The sequence below is a fragment of the Phyllobates terribilis genome, unplaced genomic scaffold, assembly GCF_046119375.1.
Source record: "Phyllobates terribilis strain yellow unplaced genomic scaffold, ASM4611937v1 Scaffold_1__5_contigs__length_1240528914, whole genome shotgun sequence".
Taxonomy (NCBI): Eukaryota; Metazoa; Chordata; class Amphibia; order Anura; family Dendrobatidae; genus Phyllobates; species Phyllobates terribilis.
In genome coordinates this window covers 255824785-255840249 of record NW_027362761.1, presented here as the reverse complement: position 1 = coordinate 255840249, position 15465 = coordinate 255824785, and the positions used below count along the sequence as shown (strand labels likewise).

At 40.8% G+C, this 15465-nt stretch overlaps 1 protein-coding gene across 1 annotated transcript in view; it reads left to right on the top strand.

The window, feature by feature from the left end:
* PARP2 (poly(ADP-ribose) polymerase 2) overlaps positions 1-15465 on the top strand; it is a 104344-nt gene that overhangs the window by 18980 nt on the left and 69899 nt on the right. Inside the window, exon 2 of the mRNA XM_073671202.1 lies at positions 14585-14777. Coding sequence (XP_073527303.1) covers positions 14585-14777 — 193 coding nt within the window. The remainder of the gene's footprint in view (positions 1-14584; positions 14778-15465) is intronic.

Here is a 15465-nt window from a genome sequence, read left to right as displayed (position 1 = left end):
AAACCAAGCACACCATTGTTTTTCTTATGAAATTCTCAATAAGTTTGTGTCACATGACCCTCTTCCCATTGAAAAAAATAAAGTTGGATCCAAAATGGCCAACTTCAAAATGTCCGCCATGGTCACCACCCATCTGGAAATTTTTCCCCATCCCATATACTAATGTGCCACAAACAGAAAGTTGATATCACCAACCATTCCCATTTTATTTAGGTGTATCCATATACAGTTATATGAAAAAGTTTGGGCACCCCTATTGATCTTAAGCTTAATGTTTTATAAAAATTGGTGTTTTTGCTACAGCTATTTCAGTTTGATATATGTAATAACTGTTGGACACAGTAATGTTTCTGCCTTGAAATGAGGTTTATTGTACTAACAGAAAATGTGCAATCTGCATTCAAACAAAATTTGACAGGTGCATAAGTATGGGCACCTCACCAGAAAAGTGACGTTAATATTTAGTAGATCCTCCTTTTGCAAAAATAACAGCCTCTAGTCGCTTCCTGTAGCTTTTAATGATTTCCTGGATCCTGGATGAAGGTATTTTTGACCAATTCTCTTTACAAAACAATTCCAGTTCAGTTAAGTTTGTTGGTCGCCGAGCATGGACAGCCCTCTCCAAATGATCCCACAGATGTTCAATGATATTCAGGTCTGGGGACTGGGATGGCCATTCCAGAACATTGTAATTGTTCCTCTGCATGAATGCCTGAGTAGATTTGGAGCGGTGTTTTGGATCATTGTCTTGCTGAAAGATCCATCCCCTGCGTAACTTCAACTTTATCACTGATTCTTGAACATTATTGTCAAGAATCTGCTGATACTGAGTGGAATCCATGCGTCCCTCAACTTTAACAAGATTCCCGGTGCCAGCATTCGCCACACAGCCCCAAAGCATGATGGAACCTCCACCAAATTTTACTGTGGGTAGCAAGTGTATTTCTTGGAATGCTGTGTTTTTTTTGCCGCCATGCATAACGCCTTTTTGTATGACAAAACAACTCAATCTTGGTTTCATCAGTCCACAGGACCTTCTTTCAAAAAGAAATTGGCTTCTCCAAATGTGCTTTTGCATACCTCAGCCGACTCTGTTTGTGGCGTGCTTGCAGAAACAACTTCTTTCGCATCACTCTCCCATACTGCTTCTCCTTGTGCAAAGTGCATTGTATAGTTGACCGATGCATAGTGACACCATCTGCAGCAAGTTGATGCTGCAGCTCTCTGGAGGTGGTCTGAGGATTGTCCTTGACTGATCTCACCATTCTTCTTATCTGCCTTTCTGATGTTTTTCTTGGCCTGCCACTTCTGGCCTTAACAAGAACTGTCCCTGTGTTCTTCCATTTCCTTACTATGTTCCTCACAGTGGAAGCTGACAGGTTAAATCTCTGAGACAGCTTTTTGTAGCCTTCCCCTGAACAACTATGTTGAATAATCTTTGTTTTCAGATCATTTGACAGTTGTTTTGAGGAGCCCATGATGCCACTCTTCAGAGGAGATTCAAACCGGAGAACAACTTGCAAGTGGCCACTTTAAGTAGCTTTTCTCATGATTGCATACACCTGGCTATGAAGTTCAAAGCTCAATGAGGTTACAAAACCAAAAAAAGTGCTTTAGTAAGTCAGTAAAAAGTAGGTAAGAGTATTTAAAACAAGAAAATGATAAGGGTGCCCATACTTATGCACCTGTCAAATTTTGTTTGAATGCAGATTGCACATTTTCTGTTAGTACAATAAACCTCATTTCAAGGCAGAAACATTACTGTGTCCAACAGTTATTACATATATCAAACTGAAATAGCTGTAGCAAAAACACCAATTTTTATAAAACATTAAGCTTAAGATCAATAGGGGTGCCCAAACTTTTTCATATAACTGTAAATGGCCCACCCTGTACTCTCGTCTGAAAGACTCAAATACAGTTGATCGCTGGGAGACGGTGCACTGCACGTTCTGTGGGTGTCAGCTTGACAGTCGGCTCAGAGAACTGCCAACTCTCAGTCCGGGGGGTGGCGGCAGAATGCAGCCTCAGGGGGAGGCACCTCAGACCGCCGCATTACATGCCCTGCCTGCCCCCGCTAGATAGGCCTCTGGCGGTTGTCCAGTCTTCTGCTACAAGTCTGCAGTCACTCTCTGACTGTAGACTTCTGAATCCTTTAAAGCCGGCACACTGTATGCTGTCAGGATTTTCCCGTGTTGCTGGTGAGAGCGAGCAGTCACATGGCTGCAAGTGAGCGATTCGCGTGCTTCCAGCCACATTCGACTAAACGTGCTCTGCCTTACTCAATTCCTTTGAGTAAGCCAATGCCAAGCACATGTCATCACATGTGACCGCACGTATGCAGATCGTATACTTGCGGTTACATTATCACAATCTATCGCCGACAATACTAGAGAATCCTGACTGCATGTGGTGCACACACTGAAAGGATTCAGAAGTCTGTGGTGACTGCAGACTTTTAGCAGTAGACCTGATGGCCTGTTAATTTAGTACTAATTTTTATGGTCTCTACCAAGGTAGTGTTGCGCACAGGATTCCTTGGGGTGTCTTTAGGCTGCTCTGCATAATCACCTTGTGAGCCACACCCTCTTAGTAAAACCCATAAAGAGAATCTGTCACCACATCTGTCACCACATTTGACCTATCTAAACTATTAATATGGGCATACAGGTTATACTGCTGAGAAAAAGTGATCCCTGTATGCCTCATATCCGAAGCCTTGTTGTTCATAAATGATCTATCGCTTTATGTAAATGACCTCTTCCAAGCTCTGGGGAGGATGTTGTCTTTAACATAACTCCGCTTCCAGAGGTTCTTTACATAAAGGGGAGTTACCAGTGTGATCTGTAATGGCTGATCTCTGCTATTGGATCTCTCACTGCAGAACTCTGTGCTTCAGCTTCCATCTCACAGGCAGACCGGGCTGCAATATTGTTGCAATACAGCAGAGCCCAGAGCTGTAAAAATTGTGTTCGCAAGTAGACAAATTTCATTCCTCCTGTTCTGTGTTAGTTACTTGGCTCACACTGGTAACTCCCCCTTCATGTAAAATAATCTCAGGAGGCAGAGTTATCTTCCAGGCAGCGTCCTCCCCAGAGCCTGGAAGAGGTCATTTATATAAAGTGATAAGAGGAATTCTCAACAACCAGGCATCTGCTATGAGGCATACAGGAAGGACTTGTTCTGCAGTCTATAACCTGTATGCCCATATTAATAGTTTACATGGGTCAAATGTGTGACGGATTCCCTTTAATAAAAAGGCCAATATCTCTAGAACCATATGTCAAGATTTTTTTTTTTTTTTTTTTTTTTTTTAATCTGAGTACTCCGGAGAGCAGCAGGAATAAAATAAGATCAAAAACTGATCACATTTGATCTAGTGACAAGTTCCCTATATGTTGTCTTTGGGAGCATACTGCCCAGCCACCGGCTTTCTTGTTGATGGAGGATCTGGTGCTTTTGAAGATTGTTTGTTTGTTTGGACAAGCAGCATGGTTGAGCTACTGGTCTGAACCGCGTGTTCTCTTACGCTGCTAGCGGGCAGCTTTTGGAGGAGTGCAGGGTGAATGAAGCTAGCTGATTCAGGGATCCAGCCAGCTTCAGAGCAGCACTTGCAAGCTGTGTAGGAAAGAGCTTGGAGGCGTGGGCTCCTTGCTTAGGTAACAGGCCATCTCTGATAGTTTTCCAGCCATCTCTGCAGGCTATGGTTAAAAATACTCTCCAATCTAAAGAACAGAGGGATTTTTAATTCTAGAGGTAAATTGCAAAGTTGCTTGTTTTATACCCATTTATGATGAGAATAAGACAACCCCATCTATCTGCTCTTGCTCATAAACAAAGACTGACTTGGTATGTATAAGACTGTCATATGTGGTCCCCCCCCCCCCCGCAGGTGTGCAATATCACAAAGTATGGGTTAAAGCTGAGGGATTCTGCTAGATTATGTTCCTTCTTTACGATTTTGGTGCAGTAATTTTTTTGTGTTGTAGTGGAGCAGAAGGTATAATGAAAGCTTTTGTTCTCCTTGGATCCAGTCCCAGTTTTGGCTTCAAAAAGATCACTGCATGCAAAGCTACATCAGAATGCAATGGGTCTGAACACAGCCTTACAGGAAATGATTGCCAGCTGGGGAAGCAGGCATCGGAGTGAGCAGAAGGAAGGATGTGTGCGAAAAATGCACAGCAGCAGGGTATATTATTGTTACTGGATTACAAAGTGGTTTTGCAAGTGGATTTTGTCATTAAACTGGGTTAACACGTTGCAGTTGTAACATGTTTGTCATCTCTCCCCTCTTTCAATTTTTTTTTTTTTTTTTTTTTTTTTTTAATACCCACGCTGGCATAATTCAGAAGGGAAGTCTGATTTTTAAGGTTTATTACAGAATGTGAAGTCTGCACTTTTAAAATCTGCTTTAAATGACATTGCAATGAATGTGCATGACGTTTACAGTACTGTGCAGCATGTTTTCCACACCTGCCTAAATCTTTTGCAGATATAATGATTAAGTATTTCATATGGAAACAAACTTAACCCCTTTACCCCTGAGGGTGGTTTGCACGTTAATGACCAGGCCAATTTTTTTCAATTCTGACCACTGTCCCTTTATGAGGTAATACCTCTGGAACGCTTCAAAGGATCCCCCTAATTCTGAGATTGTTTTTTCGTGACATATTGTACTTCATGATAGTGGTAAAATTTCTTCGATATCACTTGCGTTTATTTGTGAAAAAATCTGAAATTTGGCGATAATGTAGAAAATTTTGCAATTTTCAAACTTTGAATTTTCATGCCCTTAAATCAGAGAGATATGTCACACAAAATAGTTAATAAATAACATTTCCCACATGTATACTTTACATCAGCACAATTTTGGAACCAACATATATTTTTTTTTTTTTGGGAAGTTCTAAGGGTTAAAAGTTGACCAGCGATTTTTCTCATTTTTCCAGCAGAATTTACAAACATTTTTTTTAGGGACCACCTCTTATTTGAAGTGACTGAGAGGCTTTTATGACAGAAAATACGCAAAAGTGACACCATTCTAAAAACTGCACCCCTCAAGGTGCTCAAAACCACATTCAAGAACTTTATTAACTCTTCAGGTGTTTCACAGGAATTTTTGGAATGTGGAAGAAAACAATGAACCTATAACTTTTTTTTCACAAAAATGTTACTTTAGACACAATTTTTTCATTTTCACAAGGGTAACAGGAAAAAATGGACTACACAATTTGCTGTGCAATTTCTTCTGAGTATGCCGATACCCCATATGTGGGGGAAAACCACAGTTTGGGCGCACTGCAAGGTTTGGAAGGGAAGGAGCGCCATTAGACTTTTTGAATGTAAAATTTGTTTGAATAATTAGCTTACGCCATATCGCATTTGGGGAGCCCCTGATGTGCCTAAACAATGGAAACCCCCCCACAAGTGACACCATTTTGGAAACTAGACCCCTTAGGGAACTTATCTAGATGTGTGGTGAGCACCTTGCACCCCCAGGTGCTTCACAGAAGTTTATAATATTAAGCTGTAAAAATAAAATTCACATTTTTCCCTCAAAAAAACGTTTTTCATCCCTTAATTTTGCATTATCATAAGGGTAACAGGAGAAATTGCACCATGAAATTTGTTGTGCAATTTCTCCTGAGTACACAGATACCCCATATGTGGGGGAAAACCACTGCTTTGGTGTACGGCAGGGTTTGGAAGAGAAAGGAGCGCTATGTTGGCTGGGATAGGTTGCAGACACCATGTCACATTTGAAGAGTCGCTGACATGCCGAAACAGCAGAAACACCCACAAGTGACCCCATTTTGTAAACTACACCTCTCAAGGAATTCATCTAGGGAAGTAGCGAGTATTTTTTAATTTTTAAATTTATACCATTGGGCAGTGAAGAAAACATAATTATATTTTTAACACAAAAAAAAATGTTTTACCCTCAGATTTTACATTTTCACACAGGGCAATGGGTAAAAATGGTGCCGAAATGTGTCACACAATTTCTTCTAAACATGGCAATACCCCATATGTGGCTGTACTGTACCGCTTAGCCACACGGCGAGATCTGGGAGGGACGGAGCGCTATTTGACAATTGGAGAACAAATTATTGTAGAATAGTTTGCGGACTCCATATACATAGCCCCTAAGTGCTAGAGGAGCAGAATCTCACCCCCCCCCCCCCCCCCCCTCAAGTGACCCCATTTTGGAAATTATACCCCTTTGGGAATTTACCTAAAGGTGTAGTGACTATTTTGACTTCATGGGTCTTTTCCAGAAACAAGCAGCAGTGGGTGTTGCTGAGTGAAAATTTCAAACTGCCGTTGAAGTGACCAGTATGTTGTAGTGACCAGTACGTTGTGCCCAGCTTGTGCTTCTGGAGACTTGCACCTCTAAATTAGGCAAGCTCTCATCGCTACAGGAATGCCAAACATGTGGACCCTAAATGTAGTTTAGGCACATTGTGGGGCTCAGAAGGGAGGGAGGCATTTGGATTTGGGAGCACAAAACTTTCTGAATTTCTTTTGGGGGGCAAGGGCCATTTTGCTTTTCCAGAGCCTTTCTGCTACCAGTAACTTGGAAGTCCCTTATATTTTTAACAGATAACGGACCTGAGTGGGGACTAGCTTTTTTGAGGACTGAGTTGAAGCTTTCATTGGGAACATTTTACATAACATTTATCCGGCGCTCTAGGCTGAGCACTTACATCGGGGTTTCCATCTAAATTTCCAAGTGATGTAATTCAGATGAAACCCCTGTGGGATCCATTCACTATAATGAGGCAGCAGAGTTACTCTGGACTCCGTCTGGCCTCTGTTTAGCGGTGTCCTTTTTTTCAGAAGTGCACAAAATTGTGGCCAACCGCACTTTTTTATGCACTCCTAAAAAAACGGACACCGTGGGATCACAGGCCAGACTACATCCACAGTGCCTCCATCTACCTCATTACAGGTAATCTTCCGTCATGGGTTCTGTCTGAATCATGTATTTCAGAGATTTACACGAAAACTCTGGTGTAAGTGCTCAGCGCAGAGCGCAGGATAAATGTGAGCAGAGCCTTACTGATAGTGATAAGGCAGCGTTATTCTACGATTTTGCTGAAAATTTATAAGGATGTACATGTATGTTTGAAAAGAGGTTCTGTAAATTTTTAGGGCCAGTTCTCAAATACATTGGGCACTGTTGACCTTTCACTGGAGGTTCCACCAAGCCTGCGGCTTCAGCTAAGAGGATTTTGCAAACTTTGGCACATAGCCATATACTGGCTATGATGCTGAAATTTGGCATACTAGCTCAACTTTTGCTGCTAAACACGATAAAATTATTACCGGCTATGACAAAACAATATTTCGGCCGCAATTTTGTGTCAAAGTAGCTTGTAAAACACGTCGCATAAAATTTATGCCAAACTTTGCCCATATATAACTCAAGACCAAAAACCAATAGTAACTGGTGCTTTGCCCTGTACACCAAACATCTACATGACTTTGCATTGCTGCAGTATCACGGTCAAATCATATGTATTTGTGGAAATATTCACACCCACATATGATGAAAAACTTAAAAAAAAAAAAAAACGAATTTTACCTATTTTTAGGTCAAATTTCTCAAAAAGGGTACCCCTAAAATATATTAATTCTGATATCATTAGAACGAGCACATTTTTCTCTACAAGGATCATTGTTGTTTTTTTGGAGTCTCTCAGTTTAAGAAAAGAAAAATGCCACTGAACATGGTGTTATTTATTAATAAGCAATGAATGGTAACTGCACTATTCAAACCCTTGCGTTGGTCCATGGTGGTTATACCACATCCAATTCCCTAAGAATTGGTATTATAATCCTATTAAGAATTGTAATAATGCTGTCTTTCGAGAATTGGCAGCCCCATCGCCTAGGAGCCATGGCCGATGGCCGTGCAAGGCCAGCCGCCGCCGGTGTCTTTATCGCAGGTTCCGAAGCCTGAGGGTGGGTGTCTTTGCCTAGGATCCCAAGCCTAATATTGGGTATCTTTTGTTGGTTCCCAAGCCATAATGTTCAGTCTAAGTGGTCTGGAATTGTTGCTGAATTTGCAACATAATCGGTTCAGAGAAGCTGTATTGTCGGCCCATTGCTGTTGCAGCTGGTGCTGGAATTATTGCAATGATTGACTGCTTGGGAATCCAGCATGTATCATTTCTCACAGGCCAGTGAAAGAAGCTAGCTGGTCCATGAGGATGCATAAAATTTATTAATGCATCATGGTCGTCGACTGAAGTTTCAGAAATATTTCCAATCCACCAGTTCCTATCGTAAATGCAGGCAATGTATTGCTCTGGCTGGAGGTTTGCAATTGGCACAAAAGGCATTTCTGATCTGACAGATCTATCTACATGGGCAATGAAAGATGATGGGTCATTTGACACCCTTGAAATGTGAATCTTTTTGTCATCAATTGGCACAAACTGGTGATTTTCTCTTGTTCCAGCAATTGTATGTCCATCTTTGAACCATTCCTCTTGAACTACCCGTATTTCGTCAATTTTTTCTTTTGGAACAAAAAAAAATATGATTCCATGCAGTTGCTCGTTGCAAAAGTTGAATAAATCCACTGGGGTCAGTATTTGGTTTTCAGTTGGGCGTTGAAGACTGGCACGAGCTGCCAACCTCTTTGCTGTCCCTCCAGTCCCATCACAGGGCGACTTTCCATGACTGATACCAAAAAAATTCCATTCAGCGCTGATATTGAAATCAGCATTGTGGTGGCACAAGTTGAGAAAATTTTTGAAATTTTTGTACTGGGCTGCAGATCCATCGCTGAAGTAGTGGATATGACGAATCCCATAGATGAGAGTCTTGAGATACTCCACAATTACTGTTAAGAAAGTGTGGACTGCAGCTGTGTCATGTCGTGAGCAATCACTGATTATGCACAAGCTGATGTTCTGCGCAGCTTCACCATTTAACTCCTTGAAGTAAATTACAAATGGGTATACTGTAGCTAGACTATTTTCCCAGTGGAAACCTTGAATGGCATCTTGAACAATAAATGAGTAATTTTCAGCAAAGTCCATAAGGATCACAAGCTCTCCAGGTCTCAGATTTTCCTTCAACCATTTCAAATAGCTACTTTGATGCTTGGCGATGTAGTGATGGCTACAAAGTTTAGAAACTTTCAAAACCAATTCTTCAATGAAATCTATAGTCAGTTGTTTGGTATCAAGCGTGTCTCGATCAGTGTGAATCCATTGTTTGAACTCAATAATATCTTCAGGGTCACTGTTGACAAACACGTTGACTAGAAATTCTTTTAAAACGTCAGGACCCGGGCATTTATCACAACGGCCAAGCATACAGTCCTTGGATTCAATTCCACAGACCATTTTGCATATGAGCTCTTTGTAGTCATCATTGATTGGGCATGCTGCAAGCATTAGTTTGATATTTTGGTGAATGGTACACACACAAACGGAATGTGTTCCAGCAGATCCAACGGTTACGCACCACTTTGGCCGAAGCTCACAAAACTTGGAAAATCCAATTTCAGGGCCATTCCGATCCCGATAGGCAACAAACATTTCCCTCATATTGCTCAGTAATAGTCGCTTTTGCATCTGCTTTTTTTTCTCCTGCACATAGTCTTTTTTTACCAGGGCACATTCGACTGAATTCATCATCCTCAAAAAATGCTGCACCTTTTTCTTCACTTCCTCAGAAACTTTCTTGCCACACTTGATTCTAGGTAAGGCTAAGATCACATGTTCACATTTAAGCTTTCGAGCTTGTTTGACCATTCGTTCAGAGACACCGAATTCGTCTGATATAGCCTTAATGGACCAACTTTTAGGTGCCAATGTCAAGATTTGGACCTTTTCTGCCCGACTGGACACCTGCAGCTTTTGCTTCAAATCTGCCAAAAGGTGATTGTAATCCAGACACATTTTGCACTGTGCTGTTTTTGTTTGCTCAATGTCTTTTGGCTCAAGCCCTCTAATTGAAGCAATCTTGCTAGAAAATGCATTTTGTACCTGGCTTATCTTTCTCCTTGCATATCCAAGTGAATCCCGCTGGCTTACTCGTGGATATTTCAGAGGAGAGATGCCAATGGATGTTAAGCTTGAATTTAGACTTTCAGGAGAACATTCCATTCCATCTGGATCTGATTCAGAGGAAACTGGATCAGCTGATTTTTTCCTGTTAGCAAATTCTATTCGACATGCACACATCTTCTGGCCAGGCTTCACATCATTCTTTGTAAATTCGTTCAACTGGTCAGCTGCTAACAAATTGATAGCTCGCAAATTCTTTTTGGTGTTATGACCTTTCTTCCCAAAAGGATTGCAACACGATTTTTGCAAATGCTCATATTTGGTCAAGAATGAAGCTTCATGGTGTAAACAGATTTGTGAATGTTCGTCAAAATTTAGTCCCACTCGTCGACGCAGCAATTTCTGTTCATCCAATCTAAAGCTTGTAAACAATTTCAACTCATCCTTGCTATGGGTGAATGTCTTAAGGTGGCACTTCGAATTGTTCGCAAAGCCGATAGAGCACTGGACCGATTCTTCATCAATTTCATTCTCCATCGCTAAAAAATAAATAATATATGCATTAAAATGTAACAATAGTCAATAACTTTTCATAAACTAAAATGTTTATAGGTTTTTGATTATAATAGACATTGCTAGCAACAATACAACTCTGTAACATGAACATTATGGCTTGGGAACCAACAAAAGATACCCAATATTAGGCTTGGGATCCTAGGCAAAGACACCCACCCTCAGGCTTCGGAACCTGCGATAAAGACACCGCCCGCGGCTGGCCTTGCATGGCCATCGGCCATGGCTCCTAGGCGATGGGGCTGCCAATTCTCGAAAGACAGCATTATTACAATTCTTAATAGGATTATAATACCAATTCTTAGGGAATTGGATGTGGTATAACCACCATGGACCAATGCAAGGGTTTGAATAGTGCAGTTACCATTCATTGCTTATTAATAAATAACACCATGTTCAGTGGCATTTTTCTTTTCTTAAACTGAGAGACTCCAAAAAAACAACAATGATCCTTGTAGAGAAAAATGTGCTCGTTCTAATGATATCAGAATTAATATATTTTAGGGATACCCTTTTTGAGAAATTTGACCTAAAAATAGGTAAAATTCGTTTTTTTTTTTTTAAGTTTTTCATCATATGTGGGTGTGAATATTTCCACAAATACATATGATTTGACCGTGATACTGCAGCAATGCAAAGTCATGTAGATGTTTGGTGTACAGGGCAAAGCACCAGTTACTATTGGTTTTTGGTCTTGAGTTATATATGGGCAAAGTTTGGCATAAATTTTATGCGACGTGTTTTACAAGCTACTTTGACACAAAATTGCGGCCGAAATATTGTTTTGTCATAGCCGGTAATAATTTTATCGTGTTTAGCAGCAAAAGTTGAGCTAGTATGCCAAATTTCAGCATCATAGCCAGTATATGGCTATGTGCCAAAGCTTGCAAAATCCTCTTAGCTGAAGCCGCAGGCTTGGTGGAACCTCCAGTGAAAGGTCAACAGTGCCCAATGTATTTGAGAACTGGCCCTAAAAATTTACAGAACCTCCTTTCAAACATACATGTACATCCTTATAAATTTTCAACAAAATCGGAGGTCGAGTGGGGACGATTTTTAAAGCTGGTCCACTTGATGTGGAATGACCCATATGTATGTATGTGTGTGTGTGTGTGTGTGTGTTTTGACGCTTTTACACAACAATTTTATATAAAAAAAATTTTACATCGCTTTATTCTGACAGCTATAACTTTTTTATTTTTCGGCTGATGGAGCTGTATGGCGGCTTTTTTTTTTTTGCGGAACAAGATGTTTTCAGCGGTACCATTTTTATTTCCATTTTGCTTTTTGATCGCATTTTACTCCACTTTTTGTTGGGCGATGTGCACAGAAGAAGTTAATTAGTGTGACCTTTTTATAGATCGGGTTGTTTCGGAAGCAGCGATACTAAATATGTGTACTTTTTTTGTTTTTGCATAAATATATGGATTTATTGGTTTAATATTTTATTTTTTGTGAATTATTTATTTTTTTAAGTTTGAAAACATTTTTTAGACTTTTTTTTTTTTTTTTTTTTTTTTACTTAGTCCCTGTATGGGACATTAATTTTTATTTTTCTAATCACTGTTCTCATGCAATGCAATAGACATGTATTGCATTGAATGAGCGCATCTGCTGACAGTTTTACACTCGGTGTCTCCTGCTAGACTCAGCTGCAGGCTGAGCCTAGCAGGACACCGTACATGGCAGACCCGGAGGTCCTCTCAGACATCAGGGGGGCCGTCGGAGAGGTAAGTAGACGACCCCCCTCTCCTCTCACTATCTTCTAAATGCCGTGATCGCTATAGATCGCGTCATCTAGAAGATTGCAAAGGGTTATCATCATTGGGACCTGATCCAATCAGGTCTCGATGATGTCCCCTGCCAGAGCTATCGCTCTGCACCGCACCCACAGCGCTTACAGGACCCTGGGGGTCCTGAGCGCTGCGGGACCACTGACCGTTTATAATCGTCGGCGCTGCACAGAGCCCAGGCAGCGCCGACGTTTATGTGCAGTGGGCGGTCGGGAAGCGGTTAAAGGGGTTTTCCCGCGAACAAAAGTTGATTTTTAATCAATAGATCTTGGAATAATAATAATTTCCACAATTGGATGTGTATAAATAAAATGTTCCTGTGCTGAGATAATCTTATAAATGAGCCCCTGCTGTGTACTGTGTAATGGCTGTGTCTGACCGTGCAGGGATATGGTCTGATCACACCACATCTCCTGGGCCGGGGAGGAAGCAAAATAGTGTACAGACATTACAGCAAGAGATCACAGCTGATTCTTTTTGTGAGGTAAAACATTCCCCGGTCTGTTTTTAAACAATGTTTTACTTCAAAGAAAGAGAATCAGCTGTGATCCCCTGCTGTCCTGTCTGTATACTCTTTTGATTACTCCCCTTCCCAGGAGATGTGGTATGATCAGACCATGTTCCTGTACGGTCAGACACAGCCATTACACAGTACACAGCAGGGGCACATTTATAAGATTATCTCAGCACAGGAACATTTTATTTAAACACATCCAATTGTAGAACTTATTATTAATCCAAGATCTATTGATTAAAATCAACTTTTGTTCGTTGGAAAACCTCTTTAAAGGGGTTGTCCACCGAACAAAGTACATTTTAATTAATAGATCTTGGCATATTGGAATAGTATATGTTTGAGTAAGAGACGTAAAAAGTATATAACCCGATGGCTTAATTTATATATGTAATAACAAAGGATAAAAAACCTTGAATAATACAGATAATGAAGTATGATTCCAACAAAAGTACCCCCAAACACAGCATGATACCCCCACAGTGAATTTCTCCACATGCACGGTATGATTACCCTACTGTATCCTCCTCCCTTAATCCCCCCCACCCCCCAGCAAAGAATGGTGACCCCATCACAATGATTCTCCAACTGTAATCCACACACAGCTCTCCATACAGTATAATGGCCACAAAAAGTGCTCCATACAGTATAATGGGTCTCACATAGTCCTCCATATAGAATAATGGGCACCACGTTAAGAAAAATAAATACTCTCCTCTGCCTGTTCCGTCGCTGCTCCGGTCTCTTCACGGTGTGTTCAGATCCTCGATACAGTGGGCATGTTGTAATGACATCATTGCCCCCACTGTGCTGATGCTTCCTCCTCCATCATTACTTTCTACTGCATATAGTTGAAAGTGCGATGCTGGGTGGGGGACCCGTCTGGCGTAACGGGTCAATTATGCTTGGGGGACCTGTCCAGCATCGCATCCAAAAATATACTCGCCATGCAGGCCAGAGTTCGACATACCGTATGTGGGTTAGATTAAGAGACAGAAGGATTTGCACAAGCCTACATGCACAGATCATCTGTGGTTGGTTCACCAAATATTAATTTGGATTTTTGTCTTGTTCATTCGCTTTATTTTTCTCAATTAACAAAAAAAAAAAATTGGCACTGTTTTATCTTTAAAACCTTCTTACTTGGTAGTATTTTTTTGCACAGTAGTGTTTATGCAGCATGAAAATTCTGCACAGATTTCCAGGCATGCTGGAGTTTTGCACATCCGATATGATGTTTTCTTCAGGATTTTTTTCTAGCAACATAAAGTAGGATCACACTGAATTTTATTTGTTTGAAGCAGACTAAGCTCCAAAATCTACATGAAAAAACCAAGCTGCTTATCGATTTCAGTGGGATAATTTGCCCATTGTGCACATGGTACTATGTAGCCACTCAATGTAACTGCGCATTAAGACACCCAAACAAGATAAGATCTCAGAGGCTGCTTTTCTGGCAGATTAGGGGTGAAGTTTGTTTTGAGTTGATTGTGACATATATATATATATATATATATATATATTATATTATATTAATTTTGGCTCAAACTGGACAATATCTATGTAAATGCATCAATTATGCCTAACCACAAAATATCTGGATTCTGGTGGGATCAGTCAGGGTTTTGGGATAGTTCTTGATTTTATTTACAAGCATTTTTCTTTCTCTCCTATAGGATCTCAGAAAAGGAAAGCCGAGATAGATCTTGAGATCGTAGTAAAAACTGAAGATGAAAGTGACCCACTTCTAGACTCTGACAAGGATGCGGAATCCGCAGAACTGGAGACTCGCTGGGAATGGCTCAGTAATGGAGATTTGTGGATGGTTTATGCAGAAGACCTTAACAACCGGATTAACCAAGCATTCAGGTGAGACCGGAATTGTATGAGTGTTTACATGTAAACTAGAAAAGGATGGCATAGCGTATGGGGGACAGCTGCCACATATTGTATGTAGTGTGCTGTGCAGCACCTATAGCCAAGGAAATGTGAGATTCCTATCCTCCAAGAAATCAGCTGGAATTACAGAAACCTTTGTCATCTTTGGGATGTTTCCCTACTTCCCATGGATAAATTTAGTCAGTTCATTCCTTTTTATTCCTTCTGCATACAAAAATAAATAGTTTTCCTATGCATAATGTGTAATCGTGGTAAGTTTGCATGTGTTAGACAGATGGCAGGAAATAAAGGTAGGCACACTCATTACATGAACGTCAGCCATGGCTGAATGCTTTGCCGAGAAAGACTGACCTATTTAGCTTGTGGGGGGTTCCAACTTGACCCCAAAGACAGCTGAAGGGAGGAAAAAAGGATCAGACATCCTTTGTTCCACTCTTCCTCCTGAGAACATGAGCAGGAACAGCCTAAGGCTACGTTCACACACAAAGTGGACGTGGCGCAGTTTGTAAACTTTCCTTGGTTTTTGGAAATTATGCTTATATGGCTTAAACTCTCCAGGGAAAACATACTGTTACACGTAGTGCAGAGCCACAAGGTGGTGTGTGTGTGTGTGAGACCTCTATATCTAGTGTGTCCCTTTTATATTCCAAAACCCATC